This window comes from Pteronotus mesoamericanus, unplaced genomic scaffold, assembly GCF_021234165.1.
Source record: "Pteronotus mesoamericanus isolate MK-2021 breed Mesoamerican mustached bat unplaced genomic scaffold, CSHL_Meso_final contig_90, whole genome shotgun sequence".
NCBI lineage: Eukaryota > Metazoa > Chordata > Mammalia > Chiroptera > Mormoopidae > Pteronotus > Pteronotus mesoamericanus.
In genome coordinates, this window is record NW_026555277.1 from 24,897,029 (window position 1) to 24,919,671 (window position 22,643).

Consider the following 22,643-nt stretch of genomic DNA (forward strand, 5'->3'; position numbering starts at 1 on the left):
GGGTAAAGGACGTTAAATGGCAGTGGAAAAACTACAATAAAAAAATGAAAAAAAATCTTCACTTATTTTCATTATTAATCCTACTAGACAGTTATTCTCAAAGCTGACTAAAATAAGACAAAGGATATATTATACTAAAGTGTTCTCTATCTTGATTTATAAGGATAGAGAAACATCTACATATTCGTACTTTCAATCATTGACTGAGATGCATTTTTTAAAACCCAGATCAAGTAGTCAAGTTATTTGACAATAAGCTGGCAGAGTACAAAGAAGTCAGAGCATCCTGAAATTGCTGAACTGTTATAACAGGACATATGTCTTTGCAAAATCTAAACAACATGCCTGCAACATCAAAAAAAAAAAAAAAAAAGTACCTTATCTACAGGTTGAGGCTCTCATCACAAAAAATGTGGTCTAATTTATTAGGGAAAAGTCATATTTCTACTTTAATTATTATTTTCAATTCAACTCAAAAGTAATAAACCCTGAAGAACATATATCTATACTGCATTGTATTTAACCTACCAACTCATCCCAGCTCCCATTTATATTAGAAAGTTTATAACTTCAATAAACAACTTAGTAACTTCAGGATACAACCGCTTCTAAAGTTAACTCTAGTTAACTAGTCACACACTCATCACTGGTTTTTTTCATTCAAAGGATATTATAAAAAGATCCAAAACTCCTTCCTTCAAGATTACAATTAATCTCTATTTACCAAAGGGAAGACTGGAAGTTCACGGTAGTTAACAGGTAACTCATCAGACACCAAGCCTATACTAGGAACTTGATATGATCCTCTATAAAGAAATAGTTATTCATGAGTAGGTAAATGAAAACAACACATCTGTGGTCAAGAGATGTGATTTAGAAAAACTATGTAAAAAGAAAATAAGTCCCAAATCCATAAATGTAGGAAAAAATCAGTAAATTAACAAAGTTGAAAACCTTTATAACACTGAAAATATAAAAGCTTTAGAATTTGCTTTTTGATCTGCAGTTACATAATGATTTTATTTACAATTCATAATCATTAATATTAAAGATTATTTTTACTAACAGAAGTACTATTACTATTTTGATATATCATAAGGACCTACCTTAAATGTTCATACTTCCATACACCTTCATCTTGGCCTTCTGGTGGTTCAAGAATTTTGTCAATATTGGAACAATCTGCTCTTATGTTCTGTTGAATATACTATAAACAAAGAAGTTCTTACAGTTAATTATTATACTAATGGTAAATCTTACGTGAAATATATATATAATTTTTGAATACATAACTGCTCCTGTGGTTCAAATTTTGGGTTATAAACGAAATAGAAAACCAAGTACAGAATCATAATCCATACAGCTAGTCCTTGAATATTTCATTATAATGTTGATGAGATACCACAGGGACTTAACTCTTGTTTATATCAAGTAGTTTATGATAAATCTGCTTTCCTTGTATGTCATTTCACCACAGTTCAAGAACCTCTTAACAGTGTCAAGGGTGTAATGTAATTCAGAAGAAAGGAGGTAACCCTTACTTATTCTCCAATTCAATTTCTTTGGAATAGAATTAACCACAAAAATGCCTATGATATTTACCAGGAGTGAAAATAGGATCAAAACTTCAAACCATAATTTTCACATGAATGTAAAATATAGATACTGTAAATGTAACTGTGGAGCTCTAATCAGTGTTGCTCAGTTGGTTGAGCATTGTCCTGCAAAGCAAAAGGTCACCAGTTCGATTCCTGGTCAGGGCACATGCCTGGGTTACAGGTTCATCCTCTCAGGGTGCATATAAGAGGCAATCAATCAATGTTTCTTTCTCACACCAACATTTCTCTCCCTCCCTTCCCCTCTCTCTAAAAATAAATTTAAAAAAATAAATTAAAAAAGTATTTTTAAAAATGTAATTGTGGTGTATATTATATGATTCCATTAATAGGAAGTATCTAGAATAGACAAAAATCTAAAGAGACAAAAAGAAAATAGATTAGTAGGTGCTCTGGAATGAGGGAAGAAGTGTAGAGACAAAGAAAAATGGAGATAACTGCTAATGGGAATGATGTTTCTTTAGGTGAAGATGATGTTCTAAAATTAGATTGTGGTTATGGCTATACAATCCAGTGAATATACTAAACACAAGTACATTGTTGTTGTTTTTTTAATTTATTTACTTCCAGAGAGGAGAAGGGAGGGAGGGAGAAAGAGAGGGAGAGAAACAGATGTGAGAGAGAAACATGGATCAGTTTCCTCTCACACATCCCAACAGGGGACTGAACCCACAAACTTCGCCTATCAGGACAATGCTCTAACCAACTGACCTACTTGGTCAGAGCTACCACTAAAATCTTTTGCAGGTGAATTTTAATGCTAACTGTTTTTGAAACTAAGTAAATTGAACAATTATTATTTAAGAAACAGGCTTTGAAATCTTTTAAGGAATTCTACAGAAAAATCCAAAAGAAAACCTCATAAAAAATGGTCTTTATGTTTCCAACAACTTACTAACTCACTATCATTTCTTGAAGAGAATCTTTTTCAGTAAGCTTCCAAAGACATCGCTTCTACCTGAGACTGCCACCTGATCAACCTCAAATAACAGTTCAGACACTATCAGTATGTACTCACTTCCCAGTTCTTTTACATTTCTTCTACACGAGTATATTACACCAGTTTTAAAGTTAAGTCAAAAAAGAAAAAAGGCATGAGCCCTGGCCCAAGTGGCTCAGTTGGTTGGAGCATCCCATTACCAAAAGGTTGCGGGTTCAGTTCTCAGTCAGGGCATATATCTAGGTTGCAGGTCCAATCCCCTGTCTGGGATCAGTCAGGAGGCAACCAATTGATGCTCCTCTCTTGCATCAAGGTTTCCTTCACTCCCTTCCTCTTGCTCTAAAAAAGGCAATGAAAAATGCTGTCCGGTGAGGATTTAAAAAAAAAAAAAAGGTATAAAATCTTTCTTATCTCATGAAAAAGGCAGAGATATATGTTTCTAGTGATTTATTCCTGTGGGCTATAATTATAATAAACTAGTACTATTATTTTATGATTTTTTTTCCTGAAGCAGTTTTTAGAAATCATTTGGGAAGAGTAAAATACATAGTAATAAAACACCACACAAAAAGCATTCCACTGTTTTCAGTTTTGGGTAAGATGGAGTAAGCACACATCAACCTTTATCTCCTACTGAACGAAACTATAAAAATCTGATCAGAATGCATAATGCAGCTATTTGAGGTCTCTGAAAAGCAATTATCAAAAAGAGGAGCAGGGGAAAAAAATCAGAATTCAAAGTACCAATGAACTGACAGTAAGTTTGCTGTGTTTCTTATCTCTGATATCCCCCTGGCCTGAACTCAATTCAGTGTGAAATGAAAAAAATGAGCACTATTGATGCAGACAGATACAAGAAAAACTATCAACATTTAGTTCTGGCTTAAGGAGTGGAAAAAGGAACTCCTAAAGCTCAAAGTGAGTGAAAGAAATCACCTGCATTTTTCCCCCTCTCTTTTTTCTCCATTGCCTAGGCCTGAGAGAATTCCACAGGGACAGCAAAAGCAGCTGGCAACAGAAAAATGCAAGACAAAATTCTAAGGAAGAGAACCCTTCCTCTCCACTTACTGCTGAGATCTAACCCTGTTTTTCTCTCTTTGCCCTCCCACAACTGCCGCACAATTCCGTTATAATCCAGAATTATTTGGCATACAAAGAATACATGAAAATCTTGATTTTCAAGGGAAAAAACAATTACCATGCACCAATGATAAGACAACACAGGCGGAATTACCTGACAAAGACTTTAAAGCAGGTATTATAAAAATACTTAAATTTAAAATCAAACACTTGAAACAAAAGTATCAGCAAAGAAAGATATAGAGCCAAATGGAAATTTCAGAACTGAAAAATACAATAACCAAAATAAAATACTCACTGGAGTCAATAGCAGAATAGAGATGATGCAACAAAGAGTCAATAAACTTGCAGATAACTAAAGAGTAATTATCCAATCTGAACAACAGAAATAAAAAGGAATAAAAAATAACGACAACAATAAAAATAAGCAGAGCCTCAGGAACTTGTGAGACAACAATGAAAGATTTAGAAGTCATGTTACCAGCCCTGGCCAGAGTGGCTTGGTTGGTGGGAGGATCACATTGTAAACCAAAGAGTTGTGAGATTGATTTCCAGTCAAGGCACAATGCCTAGGTTGCGGGTTCAGTCCCAGAGGGAGCACACAGGAAAGGTGACTGACTGATGTTTCTCTCCCCCCACCCTTCCTTCCCCTCTCTCTAAAATCAATAAGCATGTCCTCAGGTGAGGATATAAAAAAATAAAACAAAATTCATGTCACCAGAGTCCCACAAAAAGAAAAAAATGTGGTGCTAAAAAATAGATCTGAAGAAAAAAGATGTAAACCTACAAATTCAAGAAGGTGAATGGGCTAATGGGGAGTTATTATTTACTGCGTACAGAGATTCAGTTAGGGAAGATGAAAAGTTCTTGAGATAGATGGAGGTGGTAATGGCTGCACAACTGTGCATGTACTTAATACCACAAAACTGTACACTTACAATGGCAAAAAGGGTAAATTTTACATATACAGGGTCCAGCAGAAGTAACACCTGCTTGAGCGTGGTTGGTAGGCTACGTGAATGTCTCGGACAGGATGGACAGCATTTGAACATTTCACCTAAAATGTTATATGGTGTGCTTGCGTATGATGTTATGTTACATACTTACATGCTTATGATTTTGCAATAAAAAAGGGGCATTATTTGTGCCAGACCCTGTATATTTATGTGTATATATAGACATGTACATACACATAGATATATACACATTTATACATATATACATGTATACACACACACACACACACAATTAAAAAACGCAGAGTGAACATCAAACAGGAAAACCCAAAGAAATCCAACCCAGACACATAAACTGTCAGAAACTAAAGATAAAGAAGTCAGAGAAAATGTGTTCACAGTTGCAGTCTTCGCTCTCTAATGTCAGTGCCTCCTTTAGTTTGCTAAGCTCAAGCCAAAGGAGAACAGAGGTAAGTAAAGAAGTCTCTAGTCCATGGCTGAAAGAAGCAGACTGCCCGCAAATCGACAGAGTGTAACCCAGGAAGCAAATGGCTACCAAAGCTGCTCGCAAGAGAGCACCTCCTATTGGAGGGGTGAAGAAACCTCATGTAATAAGCCTGGTACTGTGGCACTGTGTGATATCAGATGTTCTCAAAAGTCGACTAAACTTGCAATTCGCCAACTTCCCTTCCAGCGTCTGGTGCAAGAAATTGCTCAGGACTTCAAAAGAGATCTTCACTTCCAGAGTGCAGCTGTTGGTGCTTTGCAGGAGGCAACTGAGGCCTATCTGGTTGGCCTTTTTGAAGACACCAACCTGTGTGCTATCTATGCCAAAAGACATCCCGTTAGCATGCCACATATGTGGAAAACATACTTAAGAATCCACTATGATGGGAAACATTTCATCCTTTAAAATAAAAAAAATTCTCCTCTACTTATTATTATTGGTAGTTATGAACATTAGATTTTTTTTCCCCATGGAGTCAAAAGGTACCTAAGTATATGAATGCAAGTGGAAAATGGGGAACATAAATCAGGTGTTGCCAGTTTTGTCCATTTTCAGTTGTGTGTGAACTTTTTAAATATAAATGAGGGGGCATAAAGCATCGATGCAAATCAAAATGTTTTAGTGAACAACTTTTAGCAGTTCAACTTCATAACAATATAAATAAACCTGTTAAATTTTTCTGGACGATGCCAGAATTTGAATTTTTTAAACAAGTAAATTTCTTACAGATGGCAACTAAATGGTATTTGTAGCATTTTTATCATACAGTAGATTCCATCCATTCACAATACTTTTCTAACTGAGCTGTCCTACATGCAAGTGTAGGACATATGTTGCCTGTCAATAATGTTGTCTGTCTTCTGTGCTGTTCTTGCAAGTTTGCTATTAAAATACATTAAACTACAGGGGAAAGTGGTGGGGGGTAGGCAGAGACAAATGTATTTAAAAAAATTAAATTAAAAAATAAAAAATAAAATAAAATACATTAAACTATAAAAAATAAAAAAAACAGATAAAAAAAAAAACCACACATGACCTATAGAATAAGGATTCAATGACTGCAGCTTTCTCATCAGAATCCATAGAAGATTGGGGGGAATGGCACATTTTTAAAATGCCAGGGGAAAAAGAACTGTCAACATTTCAAACGAAAGAAAACTAAGGAGAATTCCTAGCCAGCAGAGTGCTCAAAAATGATTGCTAAGAAAATGTTCAGACAGAAGGAAAAAACAATACAGGAAGGAAACGAAGAATATCAGGAACAACAGAAATTATTAATATCTAGGTATAAATATAATACACTATTCTCCTCCTGAGTGCTTTAAATATGTCTGGCAAAAAGTATAATATTGTCTGAAACGGTTTCCAAGAACACAGGTGTGATATAGACAAATACAGCAAAAAGAGAGGGTAAAGGGATCTATATAATGATAGTTTCTACATTTCAATCCAAGTGGTAAAATATTGATTCTAAGTAGACTGAAAAATTAAGTACGGCCCTGGACAGGTGACTTGTAGCATCATCCCTTACACCAAAAGGCTGTGGGGGTTTGATTGCTGGTCAGGGCACACACCTAAGTTGCCAGTTCGACCTCCAGTTAGGGTGAGTATAAGAGGCAACCGATCTCTGGTTCTCTCTCACATCGATGTCTGTTTGTCAGTCTCCCTCTCTCTCTCCCTTCCTCTCTCTCTAAAAAAATCAATTAAAAAAATCCAAAGGTTAGGATTTTTTTTTAAACAAAAGCTAAGCATGTATTTAGTAACATCTAGAGCGATTATCAAAAAATTACATACAGAGATATAGTCAAAATTAGAATAAATTAAAACAGAATACTAAAACATTCAAACAATCCATAAAAAGGCAGCAAAGCAGAAACAGAGGAACAAAGAAACACAGGGAACAAACTGAAAACAAATAAAATGGTAGACCTAAATCTAAACATAGCTATCAACAACTACATTAATGTTAAATGGCCTAAATACACTAGTTAAAAGTCAAAGATTATCAGAAAGAACAAAGAATTATGACCCAACTATGATGTAGGTAGGTAAAAAGGATGGAAAATGATATACTATATGACGTGAATCAAAAGAAAGCTGAAAGAAACAAGCGGTGGTTCATCATTTAAAAGAAAAATCAATGTATACCATTTCAATGTATTAATTTATCGATATATTACATAAAATACAAAGGGAAAAACACACAATCATCTTAATTAATGAAAAGATATTTGATAATATCCAACACTTTTTTTATGACAAAAACACTCCAAAAACCAAGTAAAGAAGAGAACTTCCTCAATATAATGAAGGACATTTATAAAAAAGCCACAGGTAACATCATACTGAATGGTAAAAGAATGAAAAGTTTCCCTCTAAAATCAGAAATGAGACAAATATGCCTACTTTCACCACTGCCCTTCAACATTGTACTGAAGTTCTAGCCAGAATTATTAGACGAGAAAAAAAATTAAACGAGAGGTTATCTTTATTCAGAGATGACATGATCCTTACAGAAATCCCAAGAATCCAGAGCAAAGCTAATAAAGCTAATAAATGAATCAGCAAAGTAGCAGGATACAAGACCAATTTACAAGTCAGTTACATTTCTATACACCTTCAATAAACAATTCAAAAAAGAAATTAAGAAAGCTAATCCATACACAATAGTATTCAAAAGAATAAAATACAGCTCGCCCTTGAACAACACGATTTGAACTGTACAGGTCCACTTATACACAGAATTTTTTCAATAAATACTGTAAATATATTTATTGTCCTTATGATTTTTCTTAGTAACATTTTTTCTCTAGTTTACTTTATTGTAAAAAAACAGTATATAATACATATAACACAAAATATGTGCTAACCAATTGTTTATGTTACCAGTAAGGCTTCCAGTCAACAACTGGCTACTAGTAGTTAAGTTTTGTGGGAGTCAAAAATTACAAGTGAATTTTCAACTGTGCAGGAGATCAGTCAGTGTCCCTAACCCCCATGTTGTTCAAGAATCAACTGTATCCAGGAATAAATTTAAATAAGGAGCTTAAATACTTGTAGAATGAAAGCTACAAAACACTGCTGCAAATAAAGACCTACATATATGATTTGAAAGACATCTTGTTCACCTCGTTCATAGGTAGGAAGATTTAATACTACCCAAAGCAATACACAGATTCCATGCAATCTCTATCGAAATTCCAAGTGGTTTTTTTTTTTTTATAGAAATGGAAAAGCTGATTCTCAAATTTGTATGAAATTGCAAGAGACACAATATAGCTAAAGTAATCTTGAAAACACAAAGTTGAAGGACCCATACTCCCCAATTTAAAAACTTACTACAAAGCTACAGTAATTAAAACAGTATACTACCAGCATAAGGACAGACATATAGACCAATGGAATTGAATAGAGCTCCTAGAAATAAACCCTCACATATATAGCCAATTGATTTTGACAAGAATGCCAAGACCATTCAATGTGGAAAGAATAGTCACTTTAACCATTTTTAAGTGTACATTCCAGTGGCATTATTTACATTCACAATGTTGTGCAACCAAAGAAAAGCTCTACACCTGATGGCTTCACTGATGAATTTTACCAAACTTAAAGACCACCACCAATCCTTCTCAAATTCTTCCCATAAATTGAAGAGGAGGGCATCCTTCCTAACTCATTCTATGACATCAGCATTGCCTGATACTAAAGCCAGTCATAGACATTCTAAGCAAACTAGAAACCAATTATCCCTTTTGAACATTGATGCAAAAATCCTAGCAAACCAAATTCTGCAGCATATTAAAAGGATTATACACCATGATCAAGTGGAATTTATTCCTAGAATGCAAGGATGGTTCAACATTTTTAAAAAACTGATCATCATATTAACAGAATGGGGTAAAAAAAAAAAAGTACATGGTTGCCCTAGCTGGTGTGGCTCAGTGGACTGAGTGCCAGTCTGCAAACCAAAAGGTTGCAGGTTCGATTCCTGGTTGAGGAACATGCCTGGGTTGTGCCCAAGTTCCCCAGTTGGGGGTGTGCAAGGGGCAGCCCATCAATGCATTTCTTATACATTAATGTTCCTCCCCCCTCTCTTTCTCCCTCCCATCCCCTCTCTCTAAAAAGTAAATATATAAAATCTTTAGAAAAACAAACAAACACATGGTCGTCTCAACTGGTATAGAAAAAGCATCAGACATAATTCAACATTTTTTATCAAAAAACACTCAATGAATCAGAAATAGGAAACTACCTCAACATGATAAAGGCCATATGTGAAAAACCTACAGTGAACATCATACTCAGTGGAAAAGTCTTAAAAAGCTCTCCTCTATAATCAAGAACAAGATAAGGATGCCTGTTTTTGCCACTTTCATTCAAAGCAGTATTGGAAGTTCTAGAGAGAGCAATTAGGAAAGGAAAAGAAATAAAAGGCATCCAGATTGGAATGAAAGAAATAAAATTATCTGTTTGCAGATGGCATGATCTCACATGTGGAAAACCCTAAACATTCTACAAAAGCATTATTAGGATAAATGAACTTAACAAACTAACTAGCAGGACACAGCCTCTATTTTAAAGTGGAAAATATGTGCACATTTCATTTCTCAATTTTTGCCAATTTCCAGGCACAGATCTCTAGGTTTATATTTCAGTATCCTCCTCAAGGCTTATCTTATTGCTAACCCAATAAATATTTGCTGATTGAACAATACATTTTTAAAAGGCAATGCACAAAACAATTCATTCATGAATGCTCTTCCATTTCCTGTGTTAAACATCTAATACACTAAATCCATTTTAAAGGGTTTTGTTTAATGATTATTAATTGTTTTTATGTTCAAAGAACTCAACTGTATTTCTCTTGTATTTCCTAAGATCTTCTAATAATAAATCCAAATAGTCATCTACTTCTATTATTTGGCCATCAAGATGAAGCTAGCCTATCATTATTGCACACTTTCTCTTTAAAAATGTTAATCCATGGCTAGTCCAATATACTAGTATACCTAAATCCAGGAATCCTTTTATTAATACCTAAATGCAATTTTTAATAATTAGCTTTGGAAACTATTTTTTTCCCAGATTCCGTATTTTATTCATTTTGGAAGAATGACCCACCTCTTTTTTTTTTCTTTTTTTTCTTTTTTTTAACCCAACATAATACACAGTGTGATTCTCAATAGAAATATTTAAGAATATCCTCTGGAGCTTTTCAAAGCAAACATGCTACAGAAGCCCACCTTCTTGATAATCATTGCCTTGATGAGCTACTTGACAGTGGCAACAACCTAAGGGGAGGCATCTTAGCTCTCAAATATATTGGAAGGGTACAAAAGTAAAGAACTGATGGAAACTAAAATTAAAATGCAAAGCTTAGGTACATGTTCTCAAGTGTTCTGTCACCAAGTGAGTATCTTATTTCCACTTAAGTGTTATTCTAATTTAGTATTCAATTAATTTTGAATTAAATTCATCATAAAATCAAATTTAGTACACAGATATGATACAGATTAACATATTTTAAGATATTAAAATATATTTGATTATAGTTTAATATGCCATCTAAAAATAAAATGAAAGTTGATAGAAGTTTTAAATAAGCAATCCATTAATTCCATGGGTTCTGGTTTATGCTAGAAGATATAGAAACACCTAACTATACTAAGGGAGGACAATTGTTTATTTTAGTGGAGCTGCAAAAGAAACTATTGTTATTACCTGCTGAACAGCTAGTGTACTGTCCATTTCATCAAAAGATTCATCAGGCCAATTATAGAAATCCTATTAAAAAAAAAATTCATGGTTAAAGCACAAGATTCAATACCAGTATGATTAACTCCAATTCTTAACAAAAATCTAAAGTTACACTAGAGAAGAAAAGCCCTCATATTGTAAACATTGTGATTATCAATAATAAGTTAAAGGAATTTTATTCAATGTTTTTATATAAACACCAAGATTTTACTTAATTGAACTACAAGTTACATTTTTTTCCAACCACAAATCCTTCAATATGGCTCCCATAAACTTTTCATGTATCACTTGAGGAGATAAGTGCTATCACTTTTATGTTTATGGTGGTTAAATATCTTCTCAAAAAGTTACACTTAATCTCCCTGTACCATAAAACTGAATCAGTTTTTACCTAGAGAATAGCTAGTGTTAGTAGTACTACAAGTAGCAGTAATTACTGCTCCATAAGTGTTATTTTAAACAGACATTATAAATTATTATTCCAATTTCAAACATTATTTTAAATTTCTAAAGTGGAAGAACAAAATCAATGTTTCTCTCTCTCCAAAATCAATAAATATTTTTTAAGTTTATTAAAATATGAAGGTCCATCAAAAATAGAATAGCCACCAAATACAAGCAGCCTTCTTCTAAGAGGGATATTTTTGTGGTTCACCTTGCATCGGTTCTGAATTCCTCTATAGACAATCCAGTTCGTAGACATTCCCCTAAGTAATTAAGCACCTTTCCATTTGACTGATTTTTCAGCAAAGTTTACTTATGTAACCTTACTTTACTTAGGTAACCTTAGTAGGTACCATAATTCCTGACATATAGTAAGTGCTCAATTAATGTCTGAGGTAAAAATGGGTTTAAAGTAGTTGTAAACCAATGACCTTATATAACCCTGTTATCAACCAACATGTGTAAGTCTCCAAACACCTTGAGCAAAAACTGGAGCAAACTGAGTAATACAGTGTATGATACTACATGAATAAAAGTTTAAGAAAGTCCAAAGCATGCTTATGTATATAATGCACATATAGTGAAAGTTAAAGAAAATAAAGGAATGATAATCACTATTTTTGGTGGGGAAGAAAGGGTAAAAGACAGAAGACTGTAATACAGAGGAATTCAATTATATTAATAATGTTTTAGTTCTGAGGGTAGGTGATGGGTATACCTTTTTAAGTGTCTTACCTGTTTATTTTTTTAATAGTTTCCCTATAGGAATGAAAATGAACTAACTTTACTTTTAAATGTCCAGAAATTTTCTACAACTTACTGAAAATTATTCCAAGACATCTTTTTCTTAGACATCATCTAGGAAAGAGTAATTTTAAAATTCTTCATATATGATTTGTAGTTAAAAAATGTTTCTGTTAATACACTTTGCATATACTTGCATTTAAAATTTTAGTTTGTAGCCCTAGCTGGTGTGACTCAGTGGACTGAGTGATGGTCTGTGAACCAAAAGGTCGCTGGTTCAGTTCCCAGTCAGGGCACAGGCCTGGGCTGTGGGCCAGGTCCCCACTGGGGGCACTTGAGAGGCAACTGATAGATGTCTCTCTCGCACATCCATGTCTCTCTCTCTCTCTTTCTCCCTCCCTCCCCTCTCTCTAAAAATAAATAAATTAAAAAAATCTTTTTTAAAATCCAGCTTAATGAATGTTCTCATCTAATTCAGTCAATAAACGTTTATTGAAAATTAACTATGTGCCAATATCCCAATCTAACCAACTTTTTTAAAAAAAATAGGAAGACACTTCACCTACTCTATTACAGTTCTAAATAAGTCATCTTAGAATAGACCCATTTCACTAAACAGTGTGACAGACAAGGGATAGAACAGAATGCTACTTAAGCACTCTTTTTTTTTTAACCCTAATCTTTTCTGTCACATTTTACTTAACAACCTTGACCTATGACAATGTGGAAAAACCAAAGGAGCTTTCTTGTATGTGACTTACTCATAACAACATAGCAGATCTGTTACAATATTAACTTAAAATATATTATTTTCTTTCCTTTCAAACTTCAGAACTTTTGAGTAAATAAAAATGGATAATTCTCAGAATGTGAGTAAAAAAGTCCACTTCTGAATATAAAAATATAAAAGTTGATCACTTAATAAAAGAAGAAACAATGTTTTCACAGAATAAGAAGTGAAGGTCTTTACATAGCATGGGGCAAAAGTAGATTTACAGTTGTGAGCAGGCAAAACAAGTTTATTCTTGTATTATTATTTATTAATTACTATTTTATTTTCCATACTCACAACTGTAAACCTACTTTTGCCCCACTCTGTAAAGAAAGTTTGGAAAAGATAAAAAGGAGGCCTAAATAAGAAATTCCCACCAGTATGACCATGAAACTATCAGAGCAACCGACAGTTTAATGTGACTCTAATAAAGACTTTCAAACTAAATTCTCTAAAATTCAGCGCTAGGAACAACTTGTTAAAGAGAAAGTCACCAGTGAACTAAGAATGGAAAGCTACGTGACCTTGAGCCAATGCAGCTGATTCTCTAGGATAAGGTTTTCTTATCTGTAACATGGATGGGGGACAGTGTCTGCATCTAAAAAATTCCCTTTGAAAGGACCGCCTTTCCAAAATTCTGTGCACGACAGTAAAAGCTACTCTCTGGCATACAATCTTAGCTCCATGGTGGTTTTCTGCTTTTTTCACTTATGTCACTTTTTCTTTAAAATTACATTTTAACACATCTCTTATCGTTTTAGACTGGCAGGGGTGTCCAACCTTTTGGCGTCTCTGAGCCACGTTGGAAGAAGAGTTGTCTTGGGCCACACATTAAATATAGAAACACTAACAAAAACTGGTGAGGGAAAAAAAAAGATTTTAAGTAAATTTACGATTTTGTGTTGGGCCGCACTCACAGCCCTCCTGGGTTGCAGGCCGTCGGTTGGACACCCCGATAGAGTATCTACTCAATAGCAAGCCATTTCAGCTGGCAGATTAATGAGGTCAAGTCTAAACGCCTATTAAATTTTTTAAAGAACGTGAGGCATCCCTTTTTTGCAAAGCCCAAGAACCAATAGTTAACGAGCACCAACCCACTCAAATATTGCCCTATTGAAAGCTGGTAAAATTCTAATCAGTTCATTCCCTAACTGTACTTCACAGATAATAACAAGGACATTCACATGGAATGATCTCTAACAAGTCGCAACCTGCTGATGAAAACTTGCTGGACCAGAGGAACAGCTGCAGCGAAAAGTGGCCAAAGGCAAAGAGCAAGAGGAAGAGTGTAAATGATCGCCACCCGGATCCGGCAAGACTGGATGCACGGGAGACGCCGGGCAGGCACGTCACAGGCCAGGAGGTAGGAACTGGAAGCCAGGACAAGGTTTCCGGTTTACAGTACGCCGTGTTTACACGCCCTCCCACCCTGACAGCCCAGACCCTCACGAAACCCCGGTGGCCTCCACCTGGCCGGCTGCGCCCCTATACCGCAGGTCGACTGGGGTTCAGAGCAGAAGCGAGAACGGGCAGAACCTGCTGACAGATTCCTAGGCCCCGGCCTCGGCGACCACCGCCCGCAGCCCCCAGCCGCCGCTCACGCCCACCCTCACGCCGGGAATCTGAGGCCTCACTGGCCGCCACCGCCGCCACAGCCAGACTGAGGGGCTGCGGCTTCGGAAAAGCAGGCCGGTCACCAGTGTCCCCGCCCGCCTGCCTGCCACCCCGGCCCAACCTCCTCTCAGGGACGGCCAACTTCCAGGGTCGGCGCGGCTCGACACCAAGAGTCCCCCCCGCAGAAAAAGTGGAAGGACGGTACCTGAGCCTTGGTGCCCGGCCTGTTCCGCCTCAGCACAGCCGTCCCCTCCGCCATGACCATAGTGCCAAAGTCTGGGCGGCTGGAGTCAGTACCCGGATGTAGGGGACGTCTGCCTGCGCGGGAGGCGGGGCGGAGCGGCGCCCTTAGGCTGGGCGCTGGGGAGGGGCGGCATCTAACAGAACAGCCGTACTGCGCGCGGGGCAGGGCGGGAGGCGAGGTGGTGTTCCGGAAAGAACCAATTGGGAGGAAGGGGGTTAAGAAAAGAACGCCCGACGACTAACGGGTGGCGCCTTGGAGGAAAAGAAGAAACCCGATTGTGGGCACTTACAAGGGCTTCGGGAGAGTTCGCAGGCGGGTGCAGAGGGCTGTTGCGGGCGCGTGCCGGCTCTGCGTGTATCTCCTTGGGTTTACTTTAGTTACTTTAGGAGGACCGAGCTTGCCCAACGGCGACTGTCTAAGTAAACCCTTGCCCAAGCCCATACACCTCGGAAGCGAAGTGGAAAACAGTCTGGGAAAATTCCAAGGACCATGCATGAAATCGACCCAATCTCAAATCAGACTTGAGTGTCAAATGATATTACCACCATCCGCTGATTTCAAAGCCAAGGACCTTTTCTTTTTTTTGTTCTTTTTTTTTTTTTTATTTTTTTTTTAATTAATTCAAGGACCTTTTCAATGGCAAATTTGTTTAAGATAAAAGACCAAGACGTCAATCATCCGAGATAGAGCGGACATCTGGTACTGTGCGTTAGACAAAATTAGCTCGTATATTTTGCAAGTCAGAAGGCAGGAGGAGAAAATGAACGCCCCTTGATGGGTGGTGGGAGTTGTACATCTTACAAGATTTTTCACATTTCTTTTATTGCAACTTTTAAATGTCCTCTTCAGTCATGAAATCATGGCAGTTGTGGCAAATTTATTTGTTTGTTGTTTTTTTTTTCTCCTTAGAAACCTTAAATCTTTGATCTGGGATGAGCTGAGGATACCAGAAGGGAAAACAGTTCAAAGGATGAAGGGTGTATACAATAGGGTGATTTCCAAGAAAAGAAAACATCACATATGCCATCAAATACACCTAAAGGTGTATTGAGAATACTGAGAACTGTCGCAGATATCAACCAAACATGTAAGTGAGGAGTGGAGGAGAGGTTAGTTAAACTGAGTGGGTGCAAAACTGAATAATTGTCAGATACTTGGAACTTTGCCCAAAGGGGGTTTTTAACAATAGAAAGTTGGTTTACATTAAGTATGATTCCTTCTTTCTGGAAGATGTATAGACTGGTTACTTTTCAAGAGGAAAGACAATTTTTAATTTCATTACTGTCTTGTAAATACAAATGGTTTATTCACTTAACAAATACTTACTAAACTCCACTATGTGTTCAGCATGGAAGTTGGAGAATAAAAAGGCACAGTCCTTAACCATAAATTGCTTGGTGTCTAGCCATCAAGATACACAAACCACCAATTCTCCCTCTAAATACAGGGATAGTCTAAGACAAGTGGCACCCAAATATTGCCTCCCTAAAAGAGACATGGGGTGGGTGTGGAGAGCAGAGTCCTAAGTAGGCCTCTCAGTCTGTGGACAACCCCGCCTCCAAGGATTAAGTTTAAATTTCCCATATTGTGTGCACCTGAGCTGTAAATATGAGTTACCTGTAGTTGAAGTGGCTCCCCTTAGTATTTTCTTAAGTCAGATTTGTTATACTGTTTCGGCACATCGGAAAAGAACAAGAGAAAAAGGAAATAATAGGTTTTAAATTCAGAAACAAAGTACACATTCATTTCTTTGAAAGTCCAGTAAAATTGCATTGTGGCCAAATATATGGTGATGGAAGATGATTTGACTATAGGTGGTGAGTACACAATGAAACACCCAAGTATTGTACACGTCGAACCTATTAACCAATGTCACTCCAAAAAATTCAGTTTTTAAAAAAAGTTGCGTTATGATGTCAACTCTGGCCTTGCTCAGAGGAATAACCTTGTTCTTGAGGGCTGAAATGTTTCTAGCTCATAACCTTCACATTTGAATTCTTCCGTCAGTCTGCAGATTATGACCTTTAAACAAAAATAATTTTATAACCAGGGTTAATTTGGAGGGAGGAGAAGAAAAGGGGGGGGAAATGTGGTCAGTAATAACAGTTACATATAATAATGGGTTACTAGGATATTTTGGTTAAAGAAGGAGTAGTCTTAAAGGTCATATAGACAAATGGAAATAACTCTGGGCTGGGATTCAGAAAATCTAGATTCTCTTGCCTGTTGACTATGAGACTTTGATCAAGCTACCAAATAAGCTTATTTGTAATGAAAATAGTGCACAGCAGTTCTTTTCCTCTACCTCAAAGAGCATTAAAGCAAATGTAAAAGTAAATATTACTGGAAGTCTCTTAAATTTTTAGAAGAAAATATTTTATAAATCCAAAGTATCATAAGTAATTTCAAAATATCTATCCAATATGAAATTCTCTTTGGGGAATTTTCAAATTCAAGTAAAATAGTGAATGCCCATTATGTTTATTTTTAAAGGCACTGAGCAGGTGTTGAGAAACTGAATAAGTAAACCTCCTTTCCTCAAAGAGCTTAAAAATGAATAGAAAGAGGGATATGTTCACTACTGTTCCACAAAGCAAAGTGTCTGAAGCGTTGAAGCAGCTCCTGTTGGTTGCCTACTTGGCTATCCTTCCCCTTACACATGTTCTTTACAACTAAACTTTGATCTTGCTCAGTATCCATCTTTCCCTACATGGCCAGGGATTAGTAAATCCATCTTTAGCTGAAGTATTAATCCCTATTGTTCTAAGCCAGTGATTTTCAACCTTTTTAATCTCACGGCACACATAACTAAGTACTAAAATTCTGCACCACACCAAAAAATATGTTTTTGCTGGTCTGACCAAAAAATAGGTATAATTTTGATTCATTAACATTGGATGGCTATGAGTTGACTGTTGTCATTTTTTTATGTGACAGTCTAAGCAAGGGTGTCTGCATGCAGCCCAGGATGGCTATGAATGCAGCCCAACACAAAATCATAAATATACTTAAAACCTTTTTTTGCTCATCAGTTTTCATTAGTGTTTGTGTATTTAATGTGTGGTCCAAGACAACTCTTCTTCCAGGGTGGCCCAGAGATGCCAAAAGGTTAGGCACACCTGTGGGAAAGGAGTTCAGAGTCCCTGACTAGTCAGGTGTTGCATGTTTGTTTTTTTTTTATTGCTGTTGTTTTTTTGTTAATTCTCACCACAGATGTTTATTGATTTAAAGAGAGGAAAGGGGGCAGGGAAAGAGAAAGAGGGAAACATCCATCAGTTGCCTCCCATACGCACCTCAACCGCTGGGTCAAACCATAACCTAGGTATGTGCCCTGACCAAGAATTAAACCCTCAACCTTTCGGTGTACAGAATGACCCTCCAATGTGCCTCCTGTGGCATTCGAGTTGAAAAATCACTGGTCTAAGGCAATGTTTAGTTAAAGAATGACCATATTCCTGGCTGGATAGCTCAGTTGGTTAGAGCATTGTCCTGATATGCCAAGATTGCAGGTTTGATCCCTAGTCAAGGCACGTACAAGAAACAACCAATGAATGCATAAATAAGTGGAACAACAAATTGATGTTTCTCTCTCTCTCCCCTTCTCTCTCTAAAATCAATTAAAAAAAAAAAGATTAAACATGTGACTCCAGTTTAGCCTAAAGAGATATGAAAGGGTATCTAATTGAGCACTCGGGAAAGGTTTTCTTCCTCTTGAGGAAATACCAAAAGAGGTGGTCCCTTTTTTCTAACACTGAACAGTGGCAAGTCTGGGATTCCATCAACCGTCTTCGCTTGAAGGAAGCCAACATAAGAGAAAAACGACACTGTAAATGATGTGTGAAGTAGTTGAAATGTGCCTTAAAGTATGGGTAGCATTTATATGAGGAAATGCAGGGCATTTCATTCCAGGCCAAGCAAAGTTGAAGTATCAGGGAAGCATGGAGATCATGTTTAGTTGAAAAAATTAGTGCCTATACCTGGTTTTATACACATTCAACGTATTTGAAAATTACTTTCTCTTTATGAGAGTTGTTATAGATAAAATTATTTGGATTTATAAAGAGCTGAAACTTAGACAACTTTAACTACAGATGACTGAAATGTTAAATTCCCATGGCGCTTCTTTTTTTCCCTCTAGCATTCTAGAATATTTGATCAAATTGGTGATTATGGTAACCAGCCACCAAGATGGGCCTCAATGGTTATTACTTTCTGGTATTTACACCTTTGCATAGTTCTCCCCCACACTGAATTAGACTGACCTGTATAACCAATAGGATACTGTGAAAATGGTGTGTGACTTCTAATGTTAGGTCATAAAAGACATCATGGCTTCTGCCTTGCTCTCTTACTTCACCTGCCCTGGGTGAGAAAGGTACCATGTGTGAGAACAGTCATATGCATGCTATAAGGGGCACACATGTTGGAGAACTAAGGCTCCCACCAAAAACAAGCATCAACTTGCCAGCATATTAGTGAACCATTCTGGAAGTTCAACCTCTGATCCCAACCAAGCCTTCAGATGATGGCACCCTCATGAGAGACCCCTCAAATAGGACCACCCAAATAAGCTGCTCCCAAATTTCCAACTTATATATACTGTGAGATATGTATTGTGTTAAGCCACTAAGTTTGGGGGGATTTGTTATGCACCAATAGATAACGAATACAGCATTCTTGAACTGTCAAGAAGGGAAGATGTGATCAGTAGAGAACTCATAATAGACTATTATAATTTCCTTTTTTCAATAGGGCACCTAATGTCTCTCATAAAGATAGCAACATTTTTTATCTTTATTTTCTTGACACTAAGCATGCTATTAATTTAGTTGTTTACTTCTGTCTCCTGCCACTTTATGCATCCCTGTATCTCCAGTACCTGGAAGAGTGCCTGGCACATGTTCAAAAAAATGAATGACTTAAAAATACCACAATGAACTGGCCTTTTTGAACTCATACTCAGGCCAGGTAAGTACCCATTAATAATTTTTCCAAGGCTCCAGGCTAAATAAGACTGAAAGAGCATTTTGCAAGAGTTGGACTAAAGAACTAGGCTTAATCTCTAAGAAGGGAGTGGAGGGGGGAAGGTTAGATACATTCCTTCTCTCTCTTTTAAATTTATTAATTTAGAGAGAAGGGAAGGGAGGGAGAAAGAGAAACACTGATTGGTTGCCTCTCACACACTTCCCAACAGGGGACCTGGCCCACAACCCAGGCTTGTGCCCTGACCAGGAATTGAAACAGAGACCCTTTGTTTCAAGGGACAACATCCAACCAATTGAGCCACATTGGTTAGGGCTCCTTATCTCTTATAACAGGAAAATCTCCAGATAAAGCCAATATTGAAATATTCTTTTTTTATTGATTGGATTTAGAGAGAGGAAGAGAGGCAGAAACATCAATTTGTTTTCCACTTCTTTATGCATTCACTGGTTTCTTACATGTGCTCTGACTGGGGCTTGAACCTGCAATCTTGGTGTATTAGGATGAACATTCTAACCAACTGAGTACCTTGCCAGGGCTAAAGTTTTTGTTTGTTTGTTTGTTTGTTTGTTTTAATTGTAAAAACATCTGAAGAAACTTTTAGTACAGGTATACCTTATTTTATTATGCTTTGCTTTATTATACTTCACAGATGTTGCATTTTTTTACAAACTGAAGGCAAGACCCTCCACCAGCAGAAGGATTACAACTAGCTTTATTATATACTTTATTGTGGTAGCCTGGAACCAAACCCTCATTTCTCCGAGAATTGCTATATTGGAGAAGACTTTTTAGAATTTAACATAATACCCTGAAGCCATGATGGGAAACATTTATAAATTCAACTACACCAAAATCACATCCTGCAAGTTCTAAACATAAATGAACCAAAGTCAAAATGACAAACTGGAGGGAAAAACTTATCACAAAGGAACCAATTTCCCTAATAAATAAAGATATCACACAAGTCATAAAAGGCCAATCACCCAGTAGAAAAATGAGCGGAAGATATTAACAGTCAATAGGAACAGTTAGCAGTAAAGGAAAGAGACAGCTCTTAATCACATGAGATGTTCACCCTCATTCATAATGATAAAAGTAAAGTCTGCCCTGATGCCATGGCTCAGTGGGTTGGGTGTCCTCCCGCAACAGAAACATCTGCTCAATTCCCAGTCAGGGCACATGCCTGGGTTGTGGGCCAGGTCCCTGGTTGGGGACATGCAGGAGGCAGCTGATCAATGCTTTAAAAACTTTTTAACTTCCTATATTATTAAGGATGGGAGTAAATCAGCAGCCTCATACATTGCTGGTAGGACTGTTAATTGATAGAACTCAGGCAACTTGAAATATATAAATATATACACATATATGTGTATATATATGAATAATATCCCATATACCCTTTGGCATAGCAATTCAGGTTTAGGAATTTATCTTAAAGATATACTTATTCCCATATGCAAAATAATTTATGCAAAATTTTATTCACTGCAGAAATGTTGCTAATAGCATAAGATTAGAACTTAAATATTCATCAGTGGGAGATGCATAGATTATAGTTCATCCATATAATAGGATGTTATACAGTTATAATGAGAATGAAAAAGCTCTGTGTACTTTATAGATTAATTCCAGACAAATTTCAGGCTATCAAACATGTTCTGGCCACGGTTTAAAATCATTGCATTCAATTTCACAGAGTATAGGCAGCTTTCTACCTGCCAATCTGAAACTTTTGGTAGGTGGAGCTAGTCACATGAAGGTAAATAAAAGGAAAAGCTATTAGAAACTGTTGCATGCAGTTTTTGGCAGGGAGAAGGGCACCAGGTTTTAGACCAGTAGAGTCAGATGGGACCTTAGTTCAGCAACTTCCATACTTGAGTTCTGGCTAAGAAAGAATTCAGAGTCAAGGCTCTGCAAGAGAGTTTATTTTTAAAAAGTCCCAGAAGTATTAGAAGTGAGCCATAGAAGAAGTTACAGAGGCAAAAGAAGGGCCCTTGGAGCTTAGGGGAGAGGGGCAAGAAAATCATGCCTGGGGAGATAGGGTGGGGAAAAGCATAGAAGTGCTCCCTGGAGAGGGCCCTACTGGGACTTCCGTTTTCAGGGTATTTATCTGGAGGTCTCAGGGGAAGATCCCAATAGAATATGCATCAGCTTTCCAGGTGTGTCCTTTCTCGGTTATGGTCTCTACTAATTGGTTGGGCCCGGGGCAGGGTGTCCTTCATTAGTCAAGGCAGCTAGTGTGATGCCAGCCCTGGCATCACTTGTCTGGTTTGTTGCTTTTCTGGGCCTGGAGCTGAACTACAGCTGAAGCCTAGATGTATTTGATGTGGGTCAGAACCTCATTGTCTTAGGGTCTTAATGCTTAAGGACTATTCTCCGGCCCTGTTGTTCGTTCCCTCAATAAGCGGGTCTAACCCGCGTGACTAGCAACATGCTAGGGGAGGAAAGATCAGAGAGTCTGAACCGCATGATCAATGGTATGAAAGGTCAGAAGGTCTAAGCCAGATGGTCAATGATATGCTACAGGAGGAAAGGTCAACCAAGGACGAGGTCTTTGTTTTTCCAGTTTTGCCTATTGCTAGGTACCTGGGCCTTTCTGTCCTTGTGACCTTTTATAACTGGCCTTAGTCCTTGCTCTGATCATGTCTGTCTAACTGCCTACCACATAGTAACACTATTTAAAATAAATCAACAGTAAGCCACTGGGGGGAAACACACTCACTCACTCACTCACCCCAAGATGCATCTTTCATATTAAGAAAGGAAACATTGTAAAATAATTCTGAATTTGTTTGTTGTAGATTGAGTGTAGTGTTGAAAAATGCTGGGGCTTTGTTGGTTTTTTTTGTTTTTGTGTGTGTGCATGCGTTCATATGTGTGCATGTTTTTTCCCTTTTTAATTGACAAGCCATGTTGAGTCGTCTTGGACCACTACTTTCCCCCTTTTTAAGTCAATATATAGTGCTGCAGTGTGCGTATATT

General features: G+C 37.1%; 1 protein-coding gene across 1 annotated transcript in view; it reads right to left on the bottom strand.

Moving 5' to 3' along the window:
• The window catches only part of MOB4 (MOB family member 4, phocein), a 31,137-nt gene extending 16,364 nt beyond the window's left edge, over nucleotides 1-14,773 (bottom strand). The window contains exons 1-3 of the mRNA XM_054585887.1: nucleotides 14,637-14,773; nucleotides 10,822-10,884; nucleotides 1,107-1,207 (exon numbers count right to left, since the gene is read on the bottom strand). Of these exons, the coding sequence (XP_054441862.1) occupies nucleotides 1,107-1,207; nucleotides 10,822-10,884; nucleotides 14,637-14,696 (224 nt within the window). The 5' untranslated portion in view covers nucleotides 14,697-14,773. The remainder of the gene's footprint in view (nucleotides 1-1,106; nucleotides 1,208-10,821; nucleotides 10,885-14,636) is intronic.
• Nucleotides 14,774-22,643: the final 7,870 nt, after the last annotated feature.